The sequence below is a fragment of the Dromiciops gliroides genome, chromosome 3, assembly GCF_019393635.1.
Source record: "Dromiciops gliroides isolate mDroGli1 chromosome 3, mDroGli1.pri, whole genome shotgun sequence".
NCBI classification, from domain to species: domain Eukaryota; kingdom Metazoa; phylum Chordata; class Mammalia; order Microbiotheria; family Microbiotheriidae; genus Dromiciops; species Dromiciops gliroides.
The window spans coordinates 10,863,820-10,889,969 of record NC_057863.1 but is presented as its reverse complement, the minus strand read 5'-3'; the positions used below and the strand labels follow the sequence as shown (position 1 = coordinate 10,889,969).

Sequence of the window (26,150 nt, the reverse complement as noted above, 5' to 3'; positions counted from 1 at the left end):
GGAAGAACAGAGGCCTCTAGGGACAGACAATTCAATTTCCAAGCCCAAACACCTATGAGAAGCTGACTTTCTTCCCCCCTTGCCTTTCATCCCTTTTCATGATCCTTGCCCACCCACTGACTCATCTACGTGCAGAGTACAAAACCTTTTCACTACCCAACTGCTAATTCTTTCCGGCCCCAGAGAGCTTCATGGGAAGGTCGCTCTGTGACCTTTCTGCTTGACATTTATCCCAATCCAGGCATGATCCTATTTGGTTAAATGAAAGCTGCCCCGTGTGGTGCTCATACCCCTTCCTGTCACGAGTCCAGTTCTAGTCACTGTGCCTGCGAAGGATCGCAAAGATCAAAGAGGGGCAGAATCGTGCCCTTCAGTTGGTCACAGAAACGGCCCAGCCACCAACAAATGGCTAAAGACAGCGGAGATAAGCCCTGCTTGAATGTCTATCCGCTTCCCTGGTATAGCTCGCAAGGCCAGTGCTTGGGTCAGTGGCCCAGAGTGAGGCTCTGGCTTCTCCCTGCTGCTCCCGGCACATGAGGAGCTGGCGGGGGAGGCAGCTCAGAGTTGGCCCCTGGAGGCACAGGGCACAGGGGGAGGGGTGGGGGAGAATGGCCACTAAGACCAGTGTGGAAAGGGGTCTGTGACCACGAGAATATGGAGTCATCAGTGACTCCTACACTCACTAGTCCTTAAAGACCCTGGAGGTCAAGACTCAAAAGGGGTCCTTCTACATCAGCGGTGGTGCTGCCCTCGAGGAGGGTCACTGGCTTCCAGCTCCAGGTCCAAAGGCTTTCTGGGCCTGGACCTCCTGGCAGACGCCTCTTCCGATGGGCCTGAGCAGACTTTTCAATGCACCGATTGGTTCTGCTCATTTTCCCCTCTTTGTCTATTCTATAAAACTCTCATTTGTTATATGGGCAGCTCTCTGGGAGAAGTGAGGCACAAAGATTCTATAAAAAGCAGCTTTATTCTAAGGCACTGCTCAGGGGACCTCTTCATGCTCAAAGAACCAACAAGCATTCATTAAGTGCTGGGCTGGGAACACTGCGATACCCAGGCTGCAGTCTCTGACCTAAGGGAACTTCTGTTCTAGCCACGGGCCTCTGGCCTTAGTGAACAGGCCCCTAGGCCTCCGGGTAGGCCAATCAGCTCCTGTTGGGGGGATGCAGGGCTCAGGCTCAGGAGATACCAAACCCCTGGCTCTCTGGGGACCAATGTATGCCACTGGGTAAGTTTCATCTGCATTAACACTGCCTCCATCACTTGCTTAAGTCTGGACCATCCACGAACAATCACTCAAGCCCTGACTCACAGGCTGACCCACTTCTGAGGCTCAAGTGCAGCCCTGGTTAGAGGCCTGGTTAAGCTAACTATGCCTATGGAATATTGGTTGGAGAAGGGGCTATAGCCCGAGCACTCCCATGGAGTTCTATGTTGACAAAATAGTCAATATATTTTTTTTTTGCAGGGCCATGGGGGTTAAGTGACTTGCCCAGGGTCACACAGCTAGTAGGTGTTAAGTATCTGAGGCCGGATGTGAACTCAGGTACTCCTGACTCCAGGGCTGGTGCTCTATCCACTGCGCCACCTAGCTGCCCCCCTGAGGCCAGATTTGAACTAAGGTACTCCTGAATCCAGGGCCGGTGCTTTATCCACTGCACCACCTAGCTGCCCCAATAGTCAATAATTTTGACCAGAGGTGACATCTATGTTGGCACTTGATAGACACACGTGGACCATTCTGTGAACATCTCAATCAGCCTCCTGCCTGAGAAGGGCATGAAAGAGGTGTTTCTCGCTCACATCACCATCCAGTTGGACTGCATTGTTCATTGTTAATGAGATACCACCAAGGGCTGCAGCATTCCTGAGAAGAAAAGACAAAGTGAATTCTCAACTTACGAAAAGTTCAGCATTGGCTGGCCCACGTGGGTGATGTGCACCTCCTCCAGGTAATTAAAAGGCTGCAGGGTCGGGTAGATGCCATCTCCCGGGGGTTCAGAGAGCCAGGTGCCCAGCATCCAGGAGAGAGGCTCGATGATGGGGTTCATCTTAGGGGTCTCTGGGGGACAAGGAAGGCAGGGTCAGAATGCGGCCGCGTCACCAGCTCGAACCCAGTCGTTTAACAGGAGGAAGTGAGGGTGAAGCCGGTGGCAAAGGGGCTCCAGGTCAGAGGGCTAGTCAATGGTGGAGCTGGGCCCAGGCCCAGATCTCCCCAGCACTAGCTGGGCTCTCCTGGAGTGTCAGTCGTGTACTAGCTTCCTCTTGTCCTAGAGAATCTGAACACCTGTTGCTTCCCAATTGTTTTGTGGTAGCCCACACCACTGGGAAGCTAAGGGAAACCCCAGGCCACCAGCCAAGGTCAGTCTCCTGGATCCAGCTCCTGCCCATGGCTGGGCAGACCCAGCCCCTTCCCACTGACAGCCTTTGAGGATGGCTGCAGTAAGACCAGCAGGAGTTCACTGTCAGGGCTAGACTTGGTCAGAATTGGACGGTGTGTGGGGACACAGGGATTGACAACAAAAGGGCCTTTAGGAGGGAGAGATTCAGATCCAGACTCCTGGGAAACTTTCACAAAGTAACAGGTCAAAGCTGGGGCCCACAGCACGACTCTTATCTTAGCTCCACTGCCCACCCAGAGGACTGTGGGGAAAGGGGCATGGGTGGGGAGAGAGAGTAAGGATTAGGGAACGGGCAGGGGGAAAGGCCGCCTATCATTCGCATGATTCTAAACAGTTCCCCAAGACCCCACCCCCAATCAGAGCGGCACCCAAAACTATTTTGGCACATCAAAAACCAATACGCTCCACTGTCCAGATTCAGCTGAAAACCTTGTGAGAAACCTCGTCTGCCGTCCATTCGATATTACAAAACACAATATCATTTTTGAATGTGAACATTTAAGGTATAAACTGATGAAAGGAAATCTCACCGAAAGGGGAAAACCAACGGAAAACGAATCCATTTAAAAGGCTGGATCTACTTGATGAGATAGAGGGTCCCTGACACCAACTCTTGCCAAGGGACTGGATCTCATCAAAGGAGCAATGAGCAAGCCTTTGGTGGTGAAGCACCATTGTGTTTATCTAAGTTTACTGTGACAAGCACACGGGAGCAAGCCGAATGAGTGCCTGGCCTCATTTCATAGTTCCAGGAGCTTCACAACAAGGCTTTGGCTGGAAATGAAATGCGGATTCAGGCAAGGCCAGTCTCTACTGCACAACGTATGGGACAGAAGATGCCCAGTTAAGATGCTGAATGGGCAGCATCCACGCCCACACCAAATAAGCCAAGATTCAGAGGAGCTCGAGTGAGAACTTCTAGAACCCTTATAATTGAGGACACGTATGTTAGCAGAAAGGCTGAGGCCCAAGAACATCCATGCGGCTTAGATAAACACTGGACAAGAGAGACTAAGGCACCAACACTCAGCAAGAATGGCCAGTGGAATGTTGAGACTAACGATGGCTGCTCTCCACCCCGCACCCCCCACCTCAAGAACACTTAAGCTTACAGAGTATGAAAGTTGGAGTAGACTCTGGAGATCCCACTTCCTTGTCTCCAAATGAGGACCCTCAGGTAGCAGAAGGTTAAAGTCAAGATGGCAGAACATGAGTTGGGACCGGCTGGTATTTATAGAGTGCTTGCAGGTTGACGAAGTGCTTTACAGGCCTTTTCTCTGAGAGGTGGGTACCACTATGTCCATTTTATAGATGAGGAAACTGAGGCAGACAGAGGTTCCTCAGCTCTCTCCACTGCATCAGCTTTCTACTCCACAAACAGCCAGGATTCCCCTGGCATGTGCACACCCTTCGCTGATAAAGATTGCGACCCCTCTATGCCTTAGTATGGGGTCTTTGAGGGTTCATGTGGCCACTCTGTAGTTGGTCTGATAGTGAAGCCTTTCCACATTCTGCTCGGCATGTCCTTTGACATCCCCAAAGCCCTTCCAACATGGGAGGGCCTCACAGAGCCTACCTGGGGCTGTCTTGAAGAACTGGCTGTTGCATCGATTTCAGGATGAGGCAAGACTGTTAGAGGGACTGCCGCAGCAGGGGCCTGGCTAGTAGGCATCTGTGTCTCTCATTGCATCCCTCTAAAATAGCCAATGAGCAAAGAGTGGAGGAGTGATTCGAACTGAGTGAAGAAATTTCCACCAAAGTTCTACCAGATTCATATGGTTCCACTGCTGAAAATTCTCCTTAAAATAATGCCGCTTATTATCTTTCAGCCTACCTGAGTCAGGCCATGATCTAAAGAGGTTTGCATGTGGCGCTCGCTAAGGTCTCTGCCTAAAAAGCCCACAGTGTGTGTGTCACCCCCGGATTCTCTAATGGACACCAGTGGGCTGGTGTTTCATTAATGGAAGAGAAAAGCATTTATTGAGTGCTTGCTGTGTACAGAGCCTGTACTAAATGCTGGGGATACCAATAGGGAACCAAGGGAGTCCCTGCTCCCCAGGGGCTCCTGCTCTGAATGGGCTTGGCTGATGGAAAGGCCAGGCAGTTCTTGGGCAGAGTCTGGGGGAGCGAGGGCAGGAGAGAGGGACATCTTCAAATTCTGACCCCGGGAGAGTTTTCAAGCTATCTGTTCCTATTATAACACAGGAGAGGGAAGGGGGCAGGGAGAAGCCTCATTGGGGGAGTCTGCCCCAGGGCAGCCAGTGCTACTGATTCCTAAGAAATGACCAGCAGCCGGGCAGAAGCAGGTCAGCAGAGCCCCAGGAAGCCCAAGGGTTCTGCCCCATCCCAAGGCCGCCTGCGGGCCCCAGGAGTCTGGCCCTGCTCTGGTCAGGCTTCTGCTGCACTGACCAAGGGTTCCCGAGCAGGCTCCAGATTTCGGGGCCACTGGGGAAGGCCACGTCATCGGGGCCGGGAGGGGAGAGAACAGTGGCACTTGGATGCTTCTTTAAGAGGGATCCCGTTTGATTTCCTTCAAAACCTTTTATTTACCCTTTGACACAAACCAAAATGTTCATGTGGAAAACAGATACTCCCTTAGTGACCCTGGTGAATCGCTCCCCCCTTGGGCCTTGGGGGAGGCCTTTCCAGCTCCCCAGCCAGGATGCTCTGCCCCCGCCGCCCCAGGCTCAGGACCAGCCTCTCTCTTCTCCACTAGCAGCTACATCCATGCAAGGATGCCTGGACCTCGCTTGCCCCCTAGTGGACATAGGGTGCCACAGCTAGACTCATCCATGGGCTCAGCCTCTCTGATCCCGCATCTCACCCAGGGCATTTACACAGGATTGCCCGTCCAAGTTGTTCACTTCTTTCAAGGCCCAGCTAAGGTACTGGAGCTTGCACCTCCCCCTACTCTGATCTCTCATGAAGAAGGAGCTCCAATCCTCCTCCTCTTCCTCCTTCCTGGCCATTTACCTCTTCCACAAGAACGGTCTGTGATTCTTCATGGTCAGAAGCTTGGATACGACTAGGCAAACAACACCTCTAGACAGGCAGCCCGGCTGCACAGCTGATAGAGCACCGAGCCTGGAGTCAGGAGGACCTGAGTTCAAATCCGGCTTACTTATTACCTGGGCAAGTCACTTTACTCTGTTTGCCTCAGTTTTCTCATCTGTAAAATGAGCTGGAGGACATGGGAAACCCCTTCGGTATCTTTGTCAAGAAAACCCTAGATGGGGCACAAAGAGTTGAACACAACTGAAAAACAACTGAACATTAAGGCACAATGGATAGGGCATTGGCTCTCAAGTCAGGAAGACATGAATTCCAATCCTGCGTCAGACACTGACTTACTAATTAACTGTGCCCCTGGGCAAGCTGGCTCACCTCTGCCTACTTTCTCCATGTGCCAGGGTTCTTGTGAGGATCAAATGAAGTGATATCTGCAAACTGCTTTGCAAACCTCAAGCGCTACAGAAATGTTAGCAATCGTTACCAGTCTCGGCATCACCCACGGCAGGCCTCCTTGCCTTTGCCCAGCACTTACTTAGAGCATTCATCAGATGCTCTGCTAACTCGGAGTTGTCCGGCTCTAGTAATCCTGCCTCCAAAGTCCACAAGGTTAGTCAGGCACAGCCCGTCGTTGAAGAGGCCGAGCCGGCTCCTCGGCAGCATCCCACCTTCCCCAGGCAGGATGAGCACCGGGCCAGGAGTGCAACTCCCCTTCCTCATGCTACTTCTGAGACTTCACCCTGGGGGACGATGGAGACACGTGCGTGCTCCTTCTCAGGCTTCGGCCGCTCCTGTCAATGACGGCACTGCCTATGTGCAGTTCTCATCAAGGTCATCTTGGTACTAACTATGGCCCTATTTATCTCAGGGAGAAAATGAACACCACGAGTTCCTCCTCTGTAAAATCAGGGGATTGGCTGGTGGTCTTTCAGTGCCCCTCTGGCTCTCCATTCACAGTCCAATGATACTGAACCTCTGGCCACCCACTGCCACAGGCCCAAGTGCAGCCTAGGACGTTCACTGGCTCCCATGTAGCTCTGCTGTCAGCTCTCATGCCTAAATGAGGGGAGCCTCGAAGGCTCTTCCAGCTCCCCACCTATAACCTACAGTCCTCACTCTCCAGAGGGTCAGAAGAGCAGCCAGGATGCCACACGGAGACCCGTGAAAGGAAAGGAGATCCTTTAGCTGGGAGATGGGACACAAAGACTGCCAAGCAGATGCAGACTCTTGGGCCACTGGGCCCCAGGGAGCAGAACAAGGGGCAAGGGGGGAAGCTGCACAAAGTCCAACTTAGACTCACCCCAAGGGCAAATGTCTCTGTCCAAGCGTGGGAAATGAGGTGGGCCCCTCTCCCAGGGGGTCTTCGGGACAGGAGGGCTGACCCCTTCGCCAGGTGTGTGGGAGAGGGAATTCAGTCCCTTCCAAGCTGGGGTTCTGCCAAATGATGTTCTCCACAGAAGGAGTGGAGTCGGATGAGTCCTGAATTTGAATCCGGGCCATCATTTGCTATCTGTGTGACCCCAGGCACTTCCCTTACTATCTCTGGGCCTACAGAATGAGGATGAGAACTCCTAACCTACACTTCCCCGGGCTGTTGTGAGAGGGGGCAACAGAGCATTTGGTAAACTTTAAAAGTGTCATATAAAACAGCCATTAGCTGTTAACATAGAACAGTTATTAACTGATATAACAGCTTCGAATGACTCAGGGTTTTCTGGGTTCACATCCTTTCTGAGATCAATATGAAGAGGACTCTGCTCACTGAGAAGGGAATCTCTGATCCCAAAGTCCTCTCCACTAGAAGATTAATTCCCCGTGATTGAACATTATCAACTGATCATGAAAAAAACATAGAAAATCAATTAAGTGTGTCTAATCGTAAACTCAAGAAGGAGTTGGCGAGGCCTGTCATGTACCAGCACAGTTAGGGTTACAAAGATCGAACAGTTTACATAATAAAGGCCATTTGTTGGAAGGGATTAAAGGAAATAAGAGACTTTAGACTGAATATCAGGAAAGATTAGCAAAGAGAAGCTCAGGAGCATCGAGTGACTAGGATGTCCAGTGTAAGAAAGGAGCTGGGAACCGAAATCCCATTTCTGAAACCCGTGATTAGGAACAATTCTACAGCTAAGTCAGAAACATTTAACTGAGTGGGGAATGACCAAGATGGGGGTGAGATCGTCTACCAACTCGATCAAGCTGAGCTTCCCCAAAATCCATTCACACCAAACCCTCTGAAGAGGTAATGTTTCCAGCAGAGACCTTGCCTGTCCCAAGGGCCTTTGATCTCCACAACCAACTTGCTCCAGACATCTATCACGCTACTGCGGCAAAGAAAGCAGGTGGAAGGAGGTCAAACTTTAAGGCTGTGGGAAATGTTTTACACATATATGTAGGTACACACATATGTATCGTATATAATATAGAATTCTGGAAAATATTATCTGTGTGTGTGTGTAATGCACATACATATGTGGAAGGGAAGGGAATAAGCATTTATATAGTGCCTACTGTGTGCCAGCCCCTGGGCTAATTACTCTACAATTATTATTTCATTTGGTCCTCATGAGAAGGAAACAGAGGCTATTATTATCCATATTTGGCAGATAAGGAAACTGAGGCAAACAAACGTGAAGTGACTTACCTAAAGTCACACGGTTAGTCAGTGTCTCGGGCTAGATTGAAACTCAGGTCTTCCTGACTTCAGGGCCAGAGTTCTATCCACTGTACCACCAGCTGCCTTCTATCTGTCTGCCTGTCGCTTTATCAAATAAATATGTATATATATATATATATATATATTGAGACAGGCAGCTAGGTGGCACAGTGGATAAAGCACCGGCCCTAGATTCAGGAGGACCTGAGTTCAAATATAGCCTCAGACACTTGACACTTACTAGCTGTATGACCCTGGGCAAGTCACTTAACCCTCATTTCCTGACCCCGCCAAAAAAGAAAAGAAAATCGTATATATAACATACATCTTTCTTTTTTGTGTGTGTATAACATACATCTTTAATTTTTAAATAGCCTTTTCTTTTTTTTTTTTTTTAGTGAGGCAATTGGGGTTAAGTGACTTGCCCAGGGTCACACAGCTAGTAAGTGTTAAGTGTCTGAGGCCAGATTTGAACTCAGGTACTCCTGACTCCAGGGCCGGTGCTCTATCCACTGCGCCACCTAGCTGCCCCCAGTACATCTTTAATTTTTAAGAATTGAAAGAAAAAAGTATGAGAAAATCCTAAAACTCTTTCAAAATACTGGAAATGACATTTTTTGAAAGAGAAGAGTTCTTGTGAAGAAAGACAGTTAATTTACTGAAAAGTAATGACCACGTGTTTAATTACTGTGACCTAAAACCTGTCTGATCGAGTCTCCCTGTTAAAGCAGAAAATGGCGGGTTTCACATATTTGTAAGTCCCAGCTTGAGAGCTGACTGTTCAGCGGGACCTTTGGAACAAACGCGTCACCTGCACATCTCCTTCAGAGGAGTCTCTTGGCTGCTTTGGCCAATGCTGCCCTCCTTTAACCTGGCTGCTGTCCTTTCCTCGGTGCAGTGACCCCTCACCTTTGCGGTCTTCTTACCTTCTTCCCTCGAGCTGCTCGCTCTCCGATCCAGTGACCCCCTGGCTGCTCCCCAAACGAGACCCTCCATCTCCCAACTGCAGGCGTTCCCTCTGGCCATGCCCAGGGCCTGGGACCCTCTCCCTCCTCATCCCAGCCTCCTTCAAGTCCCAGCCAAAATCCACCTTCTACCGGCCACCCTTCCTGACCCCTGACCCCTGCTGATCATCCCCAGGATATCCTCCACAAAGCTGGTTTACATGTTGTCTCCCCTGAGGGCAAGGGCTGCCTTTGTACCCCCCAGGGTCCACAGGATGCCTGGAGTGTGTGCAGTAAGTGCTCAATAAGTGCACTCTGATACCGAACACAGAAGAGGCTCCACAGGGTGACTGTGGTCCAGGTGAATCCATTCTGTTTTTGTCGTGTTCACCAGCCATTGCCTCCAAGGGATGGCTGATATTACCCAGAAGGCCCAGAGGCTCCCTTGGCTTGTGCGTCGTCTCCCCACCGCTTCTGGTTTAGAAGAGGATAGGGCTTCTGGGGTCTGCTGCCAACAGTCCAGAGCCAGCCGCTTCCCACCACTCTTCCCACTGCAGTACTGGGAGATGGGAAAAGCAGGCCTGAGTGACAGCCTTCTTTTTAAAAACAGTTGAGTGAAACACGGAGGCTCCTGACTACGGGCCGCTTGGAGGGCCCCCCAGGCACGAATGAGCGCGCCTTGTCATGGTGTCCCTTGGTGGAATCTCGCCCCGGTGCTGGAGGTAGAAATGGGCCACAGAACAGCACTCTCAGCTCTTGCAGAAGCTTTTGTCTGCGCTGCCTCAGAAAATGGTGGAGCCCGCCCAAGAAGGCAGAGGGAGGAAGAGGAGAGGGGGAAGAAAGCGAGGACGAAACACAACAAAACTTACGAGACGCGTCTGCCTGCCCGCTGCTGCCACTGCTGCTCCCAAGGTCAGGGCAGTAGCCCGCCCAGGTCCCTGCCACCTGCCTGGGATGGGGAGGGCTGCTGGCAAGAGGGAAAGCCTCCCTCCATGGGACCACGTGCTTCTTGGGAGAGGATGCCAGGAAGGAGGGGCAGCCATGGCTGCACAGGAGTGGAGGAAGAACAGAGAGAAGGCACTGAGTGCCTCTGCTCATGCCCAGGACCAGGGGGGAGAGGAAGGAAGAGAGCCAGGAGCAGCTTTGGCTGGCACTGCCCAGGACCAGGGGCTCAGAAGGGGGCGAGCCACCACTGCCACTGTGCCCCTCCAATGAGAGGGGAATGGATGGACACATTCCCCTGGGGGGGCTCCTCCAGCCACCCCTGGCCCCCGCCCCTGGTTCTCTCCCATGCTCCCACTCTGGGGTGGAGAGAGGCAGAGACAGAGCAGGAGTAAACACCGAGACTCCTGTCAAACAACGACCAAAACTGAGAGTCATCCAGCCCTTTGTGGGAGGCAAAGCTCTTTATGCACGGCAATCCTGGAGAACGTCACGGATGCTGACACCTCCACTTCACAGATGGGGACGCTGAGGCTAGCCTGCGGCCACAGACCTGGTACAAGAGCAGAACACGGGCCGGCCCCCAGAATCCAGCCCAGCTCTCAGCGTGCCGGGCCCAGCAACCTGGGCCCAAGGACCAAAGAGTGGAAGGAGTGACGTGAACAAGATGGAAACCTAGGGATTCCTTGAAACAACAGGCACTGGGGGTAGCAAGAAGCTCCCTGATCCCAAGCCTTAGACGTCTGGCAGTAACCACTAGAGACAACCAGATTTCTCTTCATTCTCCAACTCCCCTCCCCCAATCTTTCCTGCCCTCTCTCTTCTCTCTCTCCTGTCTCTCTCCCCCTTCTCTTTTCTTGTCTCTTCTCTCTCTCTGAGTCTCTGTGGCTCTCCCCCACCCATGTCTCTCTCTCGCTGTCTCTCATACACACAAACGTGTGCAAATAGGATAATACAGGACAGGCCCTTCTGTGTAGGAAGAGGAAGGAATCTTAACTCCAAGGTCATCTGACTTTTTAGATATGAAAGAAAAAGAAAGAAAAAGAATTTCTCTAGAAACAAGGGGGAGGGAAAGCTCATCTGAGAGATAATGGATGAGACAAAGAAAAATGCCGTGTTTTAAATCCTTCAGTATAAAAGAAACAGAAAAAAATCCATACAAAATTGCACACTGGGTCTGCACCAGAAGGAAAAGAAGAAAATGCCAAAAGATAAAAGAAATGCCTCAAGGGGCAGCTAGGTGGTGCAGTGGATAAAGCATTGGCCTAGATTCAGGAGGACTTGAGTTCAAATCCAACCTCAGACATTTAACACTTCCTAGCTGTGTGACCCTGGGCAAGTCACTTAACCCCAATTGCCTCACCAAAAAAAAAAAAAAAAAAGAAAGAAAGAAATGCCTCAAAGTGAATAAAGGTCCCAATTCAGCCAAAGTAAAACACAAAACAGCCCCAGATAAAAGAGGGCCAGCTCACTGAAATGGAAGGCAGCAGGGCAGGGGAAGGAACGTCAACAAAGAGCAGAAGCAAAAGTAGAGTAAGGAGGGAAGCAAAGACCACCAAAGGAAGACAGTAAAGTGGAGAGGAGGCTGGGAAGGCCAGGCTGGGAGAAGCCAGGCTGGCCAGAGGCCGGGCAGGCCCAGGCTAGACAGGCCTGCTTCTGGGCTGCTGCTTGTCCCCCCACCAGCAGGCTCCCGCCTCTCTCAGCCAGCTGTTTTCTGGCCTTGCTGCTGCAGAGCCTCCCAGTCTTTCTCTGAAGGCCTCCCCCATTTAGTTTCTCAAATGCAATTCTACAACTTTGCATTCCCATTAAGTTCAACCTAATGTTCTCAGATGTCAAGGTCTTGCATCCTGACTCCACCATCGATTTTGTTGGGGCCTCCTCCCAGCTCTGTGTCATCTGCAATTTGATAATGAAGCGTCTACACCTTTGTCCAAGGCCAAGCAGGGCTAACTGGGCACTCACTCACTGGAGCAGGGTCATCTCCCAGCGGCACACTGACCCTGAAGCAGGAGGCCTAAATCCTTCTCCTTGAAGTACTGCTGTGAGGCTCTCCTCTATGCAAGGCCTTGAAGCCCAGAGCGTTGGCCCAGCCACCTCATCAGCTTGTCTTGTGGGCTTTCTGAGACAGGCTGGGCCAGGCCACCCGGCAGCCCCTTCAGTCCCCCAGGATGGCTATATTACGGCTGGACCAGGGGAGGGCGCTCACCAGAGGCAGCCGGATGCTCTCCCAAAGCCTCCTGACTCGTCTTGGGCACCAGCCCCCACTGGCCATTTCGTCCTGTGCTTTCCGGGCCAAAGAGCCTTCTCCATAGCAGAAAGAAAAACCAAAAGACTCGGCAGCTCTGTCTGTCCCAGAAGGCAGGTCTGGTGCATCTGTGGCCCCCCACCTTGGACCCAATGCTGTTACAACACACCAGACCAACCTCAGACATCTGCCTTGATCACATACTCTGAGGTGCCACTCTTCCACTCACCTGTGCCCTGACCCGTCTGCCCCCCAAGTCTCCTAACAATCCTCAAGGCGGCCCCTCCTCCTCCCTGGGCCTCTTTCTTCTGACCTCTAACCTCTGGCTCTCCTGAGCTGACTGAATGACCCTCAGATGCACAGCTCTGGCCATGCCACCAAGGGGAGTCCCAACTCCTTGGAACTCACCAGTCTGGAGGTGCCCTGCCTTTCTTCCACAGCACTCGCCAAACCCGGGCACGCTCTACCTCTCCTCCAAAAGGCTCCTTTGCCCATCTCTGGGTCTTTGCTCCCCAGGCCAGGCAGACAAAATTACTACAAGAAGACACGAGCGAAGAGGAAATATGACAAGCTGAGGACTGACTCTTCAAAATCCATGGCTGGGTCAAAGAAATATGGTAAAAATGACAAAACTCCCAAATGAATTTACTTTTTTTAACATAATAGGACTTGATAAAATCATGACAAATTTATATGGAAAAATAAACTGGGAAAGATCACTTTAAGGGGTTAATTTAAAAACTAAAAAGCAGAAGGAAGATGACATGGAGGGAAAAAGGAAAAATGAAATACTGGAAAGGAATTCTATCAACAAGCACTCACTGAGCATCTCCAACATGCAGGGGCCAGAATACAAAACCAAATAAGTTAAAAAAAAAAACCCCTAAGCCAGGGTTTTGTTAACCTACAAGCAACAAAGACGGGGGAAATTATTCATTATCTAATAAATTTTGTTGGGAAAACTAGTCACAAATATGGCAAAACCACTTTACATTTTTACATCATACCATACCCAGAATAAATTCCAGCTCAATCACAAAGTTAAATTAAGGGGAAATAACTATTAAAATAATTAGATAAAAGGGAATAATATATTTCAGTTGTGTAGGACAGATCAATTCTTAACTAATAGAAGAAATTACTAGGCAAAAAGCTGAATGATTTGATCATAAGGAATAAAGTTCCTTGTACCAAAAACAATGTAATCAAGATAATAACCATAGACTGGGATAAGTATTTGCAATAAATAGCAAAAATATGAGTTTAGCATCTAGAATTTTAAAGAAATTGACACAAATATTCAACAGCAACATTCCTAAATAAAAAAATGCCCTAATACCCAAATGAATGGCAAATGGTCAAAGGCTAGTAACAATTTACAATGGAGGATACACATAACATAAAGAGTCTTACTGTGGGAAAAATGTTTGCCTCACTAATACAAAGCAATACAGATCAAAACAACTTAAAGGTCCCATTTCACACCCATCAAACTGGCAAAAAAGACAAAATTCTGTATTGGGAGGATTAGAGAAAAACAGGCTAATGCATACATTGCTGGTGGAATTGCGAATTGATAGAATAATTTTGGGAATTAATCTGGTGGTACACATCAACATTAACAGAAATGATTATGTCTTTGACCTAGAATGCCATAAAAAACCCATAATGAGACTATTATCATCAAGAAAAAATGAGATTTCTGTTAAATATGAGGGGGTGTATATGCCCATGGATGTGTAGAGAGGAAATGAGAAAGAGGCATGACTTACATTTTCAAGGAACCAGAAACAATTTAAATGTCCATCACCTAGTGAATAATTCAAACACTAAGAATATTTTTTTTGGTGAGTTTTCTGTCCATTCAGATCAGTTACTTTATTTTATTATTTTCCAGTTACATGTAGAAATAGTTTTCAACATTTGTTTTTCTAAGATTTCTAGTTTTAATTTTTTCTCTCTCCCCTCTCTCCCCCTCCCCAAGACAGTAAGCAATCTGATATAGGTTATATATGTACCATCACATTAAACATATTTCTGCATTAGTCATGCTGTGAAAGAAGAATCAGAGCAAAAAGGAAAAACCTCCAAAAAGAAAAACAACAACACAATAGAAATAGTATGGTTCAACCTGCATCTAGATTCCATAGTGAGTTTTTTTTTTTTCTGGACTTGGAGAGCATTTTCCATCATGAGTCCTTTGGAACTATCTTGGACCCTTGTATTGCTGAGAAGAGTCAAGTCCATCACAGTTGATCAACACACAATGTTGTTGATACTGCAAAGCCTAAGACTATTACAATAGTATGAGGAATAAAAAAAATATTGAGTTAAATGAAATAATGAAAGCCCAAAATAGCAACAAAAGTCAGAACCCAAAGAACAGCATGTGTGCACACACAATATACCACCCATGCATGCACGTACCACACCTGTGCGCACAGTTCTCTCTCTCACACACACACACACACACACACACACACACACACACCAGCATACGGAAGCACAAACACAGACACACACAAAAGAGGAGGCCGTCACACAGTAGGAGTCTCTAACATGCTCCTGGGGGTATCAGCGTGAAGAACTGCTGCTTCTTGTTATTGTTGCTTGTGTTGTTTCAAGTTAAAAAACCACAGTTGAATAAAACAGGCCCCTCCCTCTCCCTTTCTCCTTCCCTCTCTGTGCCTTCTAGGGAATGAGCACCTTCACCTGCCCCAGCGCTCACCTGTCCCCAAGCTCTCTGCGCTGCTCATCATCTCCCTCCCTGCCAAGGTTCTTCAAGGTTGTTTCTGAGCTTTCCCCGGGGACAAGCTTTGTACCTGGTGGTTAAGTGGTTGTACAGGAAGTGATTTCTAAGTCTGGAAAGTGCATCCTGGGAATTGTAGTGCCTTCTCTGAAAGCTCTTTCCCAAGGAGGGCCAACCACCAGAAAAGAAGGGGCGCCAGGGGAGGCCAGGGAGTGTGGAGAAGGGTCCTCCCAGCAGGCGCCTGGCATGAAGCCACTTCATGGGCCACAAGCTAGCCTGCCTTCTGCCCGGCCAGAGATTCGTGCAGGCTTTTCCCGTCTTTCCTTCCAAAAGCACCTGCACAGCCCTGCGAGCTGTGCCCAATAGCCCCGAGGAGAGATGGCGAGGAGGCTGGGGAGGGGTGGGCCGGGGAGTCCCCCAAGAATCTGCAGAGTTTCTCCATGCAGTCGTCAGTTCTTCTGGTTCTTCTATATGGTCGGATGATCGCTTGGTGCTATGTGACCAAATGAAGCAGCATGGAAAGCACTTTGTAAATCTTCAAACGCTGTCCAACTGCTGCTGCCGCCTTTTCTTTGGGGAGGGATGCATGGGACAATGTAGGCAAAAGCAGTTAAAACATTCGGAGGATTGCCTGGTTGTCTCAGCCTCCGAACAACGAGCCATTTTGTATTTAAAAAACACACGTCACTTAACACTTACTAGCTGTGTGACCCTGGGCAAGTCACTTAACCCCAATTGCCTCACTAAAAAACAAACCAAAAAAAAACACACGCCGGGGGCAGCTAGGTGGCGCAGTGGATAGAGCACGGGTCCTGGATTAAGAAGGACCTGAAGGGGCAGCTAGATGGCGCAGTGGATAGAGCACCGGCCCTGGAGTCAGGAGTACCTGAGTTCAAATCCGGCCTCAGACACTTAACTTACTAGCTGCGTGACCCTGCGCAAGTCACTTAACCCCAAGTGCCTCACTAAAAAAAAAAAAAAAAAGAAGGACCTGAGTTCAAATCCAGCCTCAGACACTTAACACTTAGTAGCTGTGTGACTCTGGGCAAGTCATTTAATCCCAATTGCCTCACCAAAAAAACCCCAAACCAACAAACAAAAAAACACGTGCACAAAACTGCCCTCCCCAGAAGGACACCAACAAGCCACACTTTCAGCTTCCTCTGCTGTTCGCTGATTTCTCAGCAGAACCCAGCGACCTCGGCTTCCTTTCGCATTCTGTTCCATCATCTCACTCTCTGGCCGTGGGGTTCTGACTGCCCAGGGGACATCCTGAGCCCAGTCAAGACACTGATAGCTGAGTGAGGTGTGGAGGGACAGACATGTGCACACTCCTCAGATCTCCAGGGGACCTGATTTCAGCCCTTCAGGCACTGGGGTTGGGACATGAGGGGGCAATGTCAGGGGAAGGGTCTGAACTGAGGCCCTCCAACTGGGCAGGACTGGCGCTTTTGCCCAGTTTCTTTGAGGGCTTTCCATCCCCCAAGAGAACCAAAGGAAATCTTCTAAGACAATTGCAAAGCCCCTTCCCATCAAGAATCTCTCCTCCTCCACAACCTCCTGCCCAATCACTATAAACAGGTTTACTCTACCCTGAAAAGGACAGGAGCTTGAACGTGCTCCCTACCCTCCCTCTTTAACATTCTCTTGCTCACCGTTCACTACCTGACTCCTTGAGCAAATAGCCCAGAGCTACTGCTCCCCCCACAAGCCCTTCCCGTGCCTCACAGGGGTCCTGCCACTCGAGCAGAAGCCCTGGAAGGCTCTAGATGCTGTAACAGATTGTTTCTGTTTCACAGTGGCCTGACAGTGCTGAGGCTTTGCACCCCTTTCCGGCCTCCAGTGATGGGGACAGAAAAGGCAGGAAAGGGAGGTGTTAAGAATCGACCCTAACACTAACCCAATTCCCTGCATGGAATCCTCCTGTGCTGACCAGGGAGTTGAACAACTGCTGAAGAACCTGAATCACATCGATATTGTCATTCTCACTAGAAGCTCAGCTGGGGGGAAGGAGGGGGGGGTCTCTCTGATCCCCCTGCCAGCGGCGCTCACAGCAAGAGGAGCCCAGGCTCTGGAACACACAGAAAAGATAAGTGGGGCCAGCTCCTTATCAGGAGACCCTGGCTCGTCTCTCATTGCCTGAACCCTCCTCACTTTCCCAGACTGTAATTCTGCATTGCCAGCTCTGGAGTTGACACCTCCACTTGTGTGACCCCCTGCATGGCAAACATCACTCCCTCCACTCACCCACCTCTTCCTGACTCCTCCTCCTTTTTGAAGGCACTGTCATCTTCCCAGCCCCCAGATCTGAAACCTTGGTATCATCCTTGGCTCCCAACCCAAACAGTCTCCAGTGCCTGCTGACTCTACCTCCACAACATCTCTGCCATTCTCACTGTCCTCATCTATCTCCTGGGCTAGTGCTTTTAACTGAGTGTTTTCTTGACGGACTTTTTCCTTTGTAACATTGCTTCCGCCTCCCAATGATCTGCCTCTCCCTAGGTCCCCACCCCTCAAAATCACTAAGTGTAACTACACAAGCCAACTCACTGATGATGGAGGACACACTGGACACCTTTAGTTCCCAGGTCTCGGCACGAAGCCTCCCCCACTATTCTGGGAAGTCCCAGCCAGTCAATGTTCCAATGCCTGTTGATGCTGCCTTCCTTGACATCACAGCCGTCACCACCCACAGCATTCTCTGCTGCCCTCAGTCAGGACCCATCATTTTGGTTTCCCTCAAGGTCTCTCCCACCTCCCTGCGTTCTTCCTGTCTGTCATTTCTCTATGGACATCCCATCCCATCCACGTACCACACTTTGTCCAACATTCCCTCACTCTCTTTCTAGATCTTAGGGACCATCAAAGATGCCATCGTCCATGTACATCTGGGACCTTTCCCGCTGTCTTTGATCCCCTTCAAATCTATCTATGTCTGGGCGGGGCATCACTGGTTCAAGGTGACCGGGACCATTCCAACAGCCTCCTGTATGGTCTTCCTGCCTCTCCCCTCTCCGAGAGCCTCAGAGTCACGTTCCTGGAGCACCTGGATCCACGTCATAGCCTTGGTCAGGAATTGTCAGCGGCACGCTGCTGCCTCTCAGAGAAAACATGTGCCGCTCTCTCCATCTGGCCTTCCCAATGCGCTTCTGACCGGCCTTGCCAGCTTCCCTTCACACTCCGGATGCTCCAGGCAGGATGCACCCTTCGGTGGCTGCCCCAACGTGTGACATTCCACCTCTTCTCAGGGCTCCCCCCAGATCCCTTCAAGCATCACCTCCACCTTCCAGGGCTGCTTTCCTCCCCCTACGATTACTTAGCACGACCCTTGGAGGCTTGGACTGCCTCAGCTGACTCCATGTCATCGTTAGAGTCTAAGCTCCTTGAGGACAGGTTCTGCTGGTTCACTCAGATTTCCAAGGAAGCAAAGTATCATGAGGATCAGGGGACCGAGGACCCAAAGTAAAGGGTTAGAAGGATGAGGAAACAATGCAGCGCCACAGAAGAGAAGTCAGGAGAGCCAGGATAGTTTAGTATCAAGAAAGCCAAGGAGGAGGGAGGAGGGGCCTTTTCCTTGGGGGAGGAGGGTTAAGTTTCACGGATTCCTTATGTTTTCACGGCACTGTCACTGCCAGTTATAGCGCCCTCTCCTGTCCCCACCTCTTCCCTCCTGGCACTGAACGTTCCCTTGTCATCAAGAAAAACAATTAAGCAAACACACCAATCTCCCCCTGCTCCCCTCTGCCAACAAGACAGGGTATATACAGTTCATCGCCTGTTCTCCCAAACCAAAATTGGTCACTATCATTACTCAGAATTTAGTATCGGTGAAGTATTTAGTATTCTCTGAAGTCGGTGTTCTTTTCCTTTCTATAGCTGTAGTTGTTGCACATATCGGACTAGTCTCGCTTCTCTGCATCAGCTCATACAAGTCTTCATGTTTCTATGAATTATCAGACTTCTCCTATTTTACTGGATGGGATGCATGGGACGACAGGATCATCTATTTAGGGCTGGAAGGGATCTCTGAATTCACTGGCCCAGCCCCTTTAGTTCACAGGAAACATGAGACCAGAGGCCTTGAATGACTGGCCCAGACTCACACAGCCAGGGAGTGTCTGGAGCAGGTTTCAAATCGACATCTTCTGCACTCCCAGTCCAGGGCTCTATCTGCCTCATATCTCTATACCTGAGTTGGTTCAGCCATTCTCCATCATTCCCCATTCCCCACCACCCCACCCCACCCCACTCCTGCTTTGTTTTTGGTTGCTGGGCTTAAAAGTGCTGCTGTGGATGATCTGCCACGCATTAGGGCTTTGATTTGATCCTTCACCTCCTTGGGATGCAAACCCACTGGGTCAGGGTTAGAGGGTATGAACAGTTTAGTTTCTCTTCCTACCTAATTCCAAGTTGTCTTCTACAATAGCTGGACCAACGAGGAGGAGATTTGAGGAAGAATGAGGTAGTTAAAAAGGATGAGCACAGGGGCAGCAGGTTGGCACAGTGGATAGAGCACTGGCCTCAGACACTTAACACTTACTAGCTGTGTGACCCTGGGCAAGTCACTTAACCCCAATTGCCTCACCCCCCCCTCAAAAAAAACCACCCTATCTTAAAAAGGATGAGCACAAGGGGCAGCTAGATGGCGCAGTGGATAGAACACCGGCCCTGGAGTCAGGAGTACCTGAGTTCAAATCCGGCCTCAGACACTTAACACTTACTAGCTGTGTGACCCTGGGCAAGTCACTTAACCCCAATTGCCTCACCAAAAAAAAAAAAAAAAAAAAAAAAAAGGATGAGCACAGAGGTGAAAAAAGCCAGTGAGTGGATTATCTGGGCTTTGGAAGTCCCAGTCCTTTTGAGACGGCAGGTTCAGTAACTTGGTGGGCAGAGAGCCCCAGTGGAAAGAGGTCCAGCCCTGAGTGGGTGAGTCCTTGCTCTTCTCCTCCCTCACTGTGAAATCCTGGATTTGCTCCATACATGGGAGCTCCCTTCAGAGGCTGCAGGCTGCTCAGCTTTCCAACATTTTTTGCCATTCTTTCCCCTTCCTACCTCAGCATTAAAGTCACCAGGTATGGTCTGAGCAAGTTTGCCCTAGAATTTCTCTGAAAGAGATGTTGGCACCTAATTCAATTCAGAAAACATTTGTGAAGTGCACCTACTTTGTGCTAGGCACTGAGCATACAAAACCCAAAATGGAAGGTCCCTGCCCTCATAGACCTTCCATTCTCTTTGGGGAAGCAATAACATTTATGAAGCGCCTGGAGAGTCAAAGAAACTATTACCTCCTTATGAATCCTTCTCAAATCAACACTTTCAGCTCCCTCCTAAGCTTCAGGTGCACAGCCCGTTCCCTGTTGGATATTTCCACTTTAATTTCATCCCATCATGTCAAAATCAACATGTCTAATACTAAAATCCTGATTTCCATCAGCACCCCACAAAACCAGTGCCTCCTCTTAATGACAATCCAGAGGTCTCTCACGAGCACCAGTGATGCCGCCATGCTCCTAGACACCTCGGCTCAAAACCGCAGTCATTTCCCGTTCCCTTATCCTCACCCTCCAGGTAGCCAGCCAGTAGGTCACAAGTCAGGCTGAGCTTTCTGTCACCAGCTTGTTGCATTGCCTTCCTTTCTGTTTGCACTGTCCCAACCCCAATTTATATTTTGATCTCTTTACTGCTGACTTCAAGAACTCAATTCAAACAAGCACCTATAACAGGGTACACAATGCTGTGCACTTTGTGGGCTCCAAGATCAGATAAGTAGTGCTAGCTTATCATCTGGGAATGGACTATGTCACATAAATAATATGTGGTACACAATACTCCAAGACAAAGCCACACCAGAGGTATTTCTAGGCTCTCACTCCATCCCTCAGTGACCCTACCTTTTTGGAGGTTCACTCAGTCTAGACCACCCAATCGAAATTCTGGTAGCTGTTGTCTACTAATCCCCAGGACACAACACTCCCCTTGCTTCCTCCCTGGGTTCAGTCTCAGTCATTCTCTCCTCCCCAACTCCCACCTTCATCCTAGGGGTTTTCTATATATACACGAATGCTTCTTCAAATACCCTAACCTACCAGTCCCTCAACTTGCTTGTTTCCCATGACCTATTCTTCCACCCACTTCAACTAGACACAGAGATGGTCACACCCCTGGATCTTACCATCACCCACAAGTGTTCCACTTCCATGTTCATGAACTCTGGAATTCCCTTATTTGATCACAGATCTGGTGTCATGCCATGTCTCCCTCTGCCTTGTAACCCCAAACCTTCTTCTTCCTCCTCAATGTTACTTCCTTCCACCCCTCAGTTCTCTCCCAGGTTATCACCACTGCACTGGTGAGATACTTCTTTCCCCATCTTCACCCTTTGGTGAACCAGTTCAATGCTGCACTGTCCACTTCTCTTGAGTACCTGCCACTTTATTCTGTCACTGACTTTGCCCTGTTGAACCTCAAACTTAGGTTTCTCCTACTTTCTGATGAACTCACACACTGATGAATGAAGCTGGGGAAAATCATGAAACCATGTTAACTGGATCCGCTACAAATTTGTCATCTAATCTCATCTGGGTCCTCACCACAGTAAGGCGACCTTTTTATAGCCCCCCCCCCCCATCCCACTCCCATGAGGTGAAGGGGAAAGAAGCAATAGGGGGTGTGGTAAAAAAGTGAAAATTTTTTAACAGTCAGTGATAACTGAAAGACACCAGTTTTTTGAAGGACCACCCTTTCGGGGAGGAGACCATGACAAACTGCTAGTGCGTCTGCTGTTAAGCACTCCGCTTCCAGGGTGCGAGCTTAAAGGCAAGGAGAGAACGGAAGTGATGTCTCTTTTTCGCTCTCCTGGCCCGCTGGCTTGCTCTGCACACACAGACGCTGACTCAGGTTCGACTCGGCCTGGTCCTCCGTAACAGCATGCACTTGACGTAGTTCTCAGCCTCAGAGGTGGCCTTGGGTTTTTGGTGAGTTCTATATGAAATATAGACTAAGCTTAGATCTAAGACTATTTGTATTTCTACTTTCCTATCTCTCTAATCAACATCACCTTGTAATTCCCAAACAATAAAAGCTCTAACTAAAGCTCAGAGGCTTTAACTTACTGGTCTGGAGGATATATTTAAGGGAAAGGTTAAAAGGGAATTTAATGCTCTTGTATCCAATTTTAAATCTCACAGGGGTTTGAGAAGGGATGAGAATGTCCAGAAAAGGTGCTGCTCCCCCCCCCAACTCCTTCAGCTCCTCGCCTTGCATTTCACTGAAAAATTGAGGTCATTCAAAAAGTCCCCTTTAATCCCTGTCTCCCAGTGTTCAGATGCTTTCCACAATCTCTTCCTTCTTCCTTCTCTTCCATAAGTAAGTGGCTCCTTTCCTTGTCAAGAGGAATCATTCCAAGTACACAAGTGATCCCATGCTGTTCCCCAGTGGATTGCCCCACTAGCCTTCCTACTTTCACTAAACTATTCAATCTTTGTCTACTAGCAGTTTCTCGACTGTGTAAAAATGTGTCCTTGTCTCCCCTTCTTCAAATAACTCTCACTGGCCATGCCCCCCTCCCCCCAAGTTAGGCTCTCCTACCTTTCTTTCCTCTTGTGGCTACATTCCTTGAGAAGGCCATTTATACCAACTGCCCTCCACTTCCTTTCTCAATTTCTTCATAACCGTCTGCACTTCTGGCTCAATGGAAACTGCTCTCTCCCAAAGTCCCCAGTCACCTCTCTCTGCAGCCTCCATCACCACCCTCTCCTCAATACTCCCTTTTAGGTTTTCGTGATGCTGCTCTTTCTTGGCTCTTTTCTTTTTCTTTTTTTTTTCCTGGCTCTTTTCTTACCTGTCTGACCTTTCCTTGGTTTCCTTTGCTGGAGCTCCATACAGCTAATCCTGGGTGTCCCATAGGCTCTTCCCTCATATTTTCTCCTTCTACATTATTTAACTTGCTGATCTCATCTGTTCCCATGGATTCCATTCTTATCCCAATGCAGATGATTCCTAGATCTACTCGCTGAGCCCTAACCTCCAGTCTCATCTCCAGCTACCCTTTTGTGTGTTTTGTTTTGTTTTGTTTTTTTTTTGCAGAGCAATGAGGGTTAAGTGACTTGCCCAGGGTCACACAGCTAGTAAGTGTCAAGTGTCTGAGGCCTGATTTGATCCTAGGTCCTCCTGAATCCAGGGCTGGTCCTTTATCTACTGCACCACCTAGCTGCCCCCTCCAACTACTTTTTCAACATTTCAAACTGGATGTCCCAAAGTCATATTAAATTCAACCTGCCAATAACTGAACTCATTCTCTTTCCCCCAAACACTCCCCTCTTCCTAACAACCCTAGTACTGTTGAGGTGGTCACCCAGGCTCATAATCTGGGCGTCATTCATTCTCAACTCACTCCCTCTGACTCCCCCCTCTAATAAGCTGCCAAGTCCTGTCAACCTTACTTTCATAATGTCTCCCACATATGCCTCATTCTCTCCTCAGGCCTTACCGTGATGCTGGTCCAGGGCCTCATCACCTGGGGTCTGAATTATAGCAATGGCCTGCTGGTGAGTGTCCCCACCTCCAGTACCTCCCCACTCCAACCATTCAGCATCAAAGGGATCCTCCTAAAGCGCAGGTCTGACCATGTCACCCCACTCCTCATTCGGTAAGCCAGCAGCTCCATGTCACACTCAGGCCTTTCTAATCTTCTTATACCTTACTCATCCCCATGGATTCTGGGATCCAAGGGCCTTGGCCTCCATTCTGCTCCTCCCATCTCCAGGCACCTCCAGGGGCTGCCCCCAGGTCTGGAGGGCTCTTCCTCCTTATCTCAATCTCTCCCAGTGCTAGCTAACATCGCAGCCCTCTCCATCTGTTTTGTATACACCTTGTCTGCACACTGTTGTCTGCGTGCTCTCTGCCCCTAGACCAAGAACTCCTTGACAGCAAGGACTTTCTTGGCCTTTCTTTCCATCCCCAGTGCCCAGCACAGTGCCTAGCCCAGAGCTGAGCTCTGGATTTCCTCAACTGTACCTCCAGCCTGAGAGCTCCAGTGACCCCTCTCTACACTTCCAACCCCAGCCCGCTTTGGCTTTCTTTTCTGAGTTGTTTCCCCACTTAGAACGTAAGCTCCTTAAGGGCAGGACCATCTTTCCATTTGTAGCTGTGTGCCTAGCAGAGTGCCTAGCACACGATAAGTGTTTAATAAAAGTTTGCCGACTGACCAATGAAATGCTAGATCAGGGCCAAGAGGAGGGGCCGGGGAAAGCTTCACAGAAGAGGCAGCATTTGGGTTGGGCTTTAAGGGATGGATAAGAATTCCACAGATTGGGGCAGCTAGGTGGTGCAGTGGATAGAGCACTGACCCTGAAGTCAGGAGGACCTGAGTTCAAATCAGGCCTCAGACACTTGACACTTACTAGCAGTGTGACCTTGGGCAAGTCACTTAACCCCAATTGCCTCACAAGGAAAGGGAAAAAAAAAAAAAGAATTCCACCAGTTAATAGGGAGAGAGCAATAGCTGAGGCAGAGGAAAAACATGAGTCAAAATGTGCTCGTGTTTGTGTGATGGGTACACATAAGGTCGGTATGGTATAGTCTGCTATGGCTGGGGCATGAGGTACATGGAGAGGAACAGAAGGGAATGAGGCTAGAGAAGGGAGGTAGTCCCAGGCTGTAGAGGGCCTGAAAGATCCATCAAAAGAGTGACACACGCAGATCTGCACGTGAAGATGACAACTCGGGCAGCAGCAAGAAAGAGGGACTTTGGGGGGGGGGGCTGGAGAGCTGCCGGGAAGCTCTTGAAACAGTTCACATGAAGGGCAATGATGGGCTACACTACAGTGGGGGTGGTGGAAACAGAAGGGCGGAGATGCCCAGACAGATCTCACAGAGGGAGAATCATTAGGACTCTCTAGGTGACCAGCTAAAGGAGGAGTCAGAGAAAATACGGAGGTCGCAGACATGGGAGATCATGTGACTTGAACTGCTCAGTCCGGAGGCAGATCACTATGACAGTCTGCTCAGAAGGTCTCCTTGCCTTTTAGGACCCCCAACAACCAGAATAATCTTTCTAAAAAATACCAATTTCACTCTGCTTCTCAAACTCCTTCAAGCCCTGCCCATACATAACATAATCAAGTCCACACCAGACATCCCCTGTACCAATCTAGCCTTATCTGCACCGCTATTCCATAGAGTTACTCTGCTCCAGTTAACTATCAGTCTACTCATAATCTTTTGTCCCCTTGTTTTATTTTTACCACAAGAAAATTATGGAGAAAATTAAGACTAAAGTTTAAAATGTTTCATACAATTTTTAAAAGAGCTGTTTGTTAAATGTTTTCCAACAGACTACTGCATATGTCCAACTATCTTTCTCTTCTCTATGGCATAAGGTCCTTGTGCTTAGTTCTAAAAATGAAGAAACTGGAGCCAAGAAATATGAAATGACTTGTCCAAAGCCAAGCCAATAATTCTAACCTTTCTACCACTACCTCCTAATATTTTCTTTCTTTTGTCATGCAAAACATCTCCATATTAGTCATGTTGTGAAAGAAAACAGACCCAAAAAATCAAGAAAAATCAAGAAAAAAGTGTACTGCAATCTGTATTCAGGCACCATTAGTTCTTTCTCTGGGGATCTTATCTATTCCTTAGTATTTTTTTTTTCCAAGGCTATGGGGGTTAAGTGACTTGCCCAGGGTCACACAGCTAGTAAGTGTCAAGTGTCTGAGGCCGGATTTGAACTCAGGTCCTCCTGAATCCAGGGCCGGTGCTCTATCCACTGCACCACCTAGCTTCCCCATAGCTGTGTGACCCTGGGCAAGTCACTTAACCCCATTGCCCTGCAAAAAACAAACAAAACAAACAAACAAAACCAAACAAACAAAAAAAGTGTTATTTTCTTCAGTATTTTTGTGTCTCCTTTACCAAGCTGTTGACTTTTTTTTTAAGTGAGGCAATTGGGGTTAAGTGACTTGCCCAGGGTCACAGAGCTAGTAAGTGTTAAGTGTCTGAGGCCAGATTTGAACTCAGGTACTCCTGACTCCAGGGCCGGTGCTCTATCCACTGTGCCACCTAGCTGCCCCACTGTTGACTTTTTAAACATGATTTTCCTGCATCACACTCATTTTTCTTCCCATTTTTTTCCTCTACCTCTCTTTATTTTCAAAGTGCTTTTTGAGCCTTTCTATGCCCTGGGACCAATTCATATTTT

At 49.0% G+C, this 26,150-nt stretch overlaps 1 protein-coding gene across 2 annotated transcripts in view; it reads right to left on the bottom strand.

Annotated features, from left to right (window-relative positions):
• Positions 1 to 26,150, bottom strand: part of THAP4 (THAP domain containing 4) — a 62,572-nt gene that overhangs the window by 15,665 nt on the left and 20,757 nt on the right. Inside the window, exons 1-2 of one of the 2 annotated variants that reach the window (XM_043996319.1) lie at positions 14,930 to 15,083; positions 1,903 to 2,062 (exon numbers count right to left, since the gene is read on the bottom strand). In XM_043996319.1, coding sequence (XP_043852254.1) covers positions 1,903 to 2,062; positions 14,930 to 14,960 — 191 coding nt within the window. In that variant the 5' untranslated portion in view covers positions 14,961 to 15,083. Of the gene's footprint in view, positions 1 to 1,902; positions 2,063 to 14,929; positions 15,084 to 26,150 lie in introns of those variants that run through there. The other variant, XM_043996318.1, reaches the window with a different exon arrangement.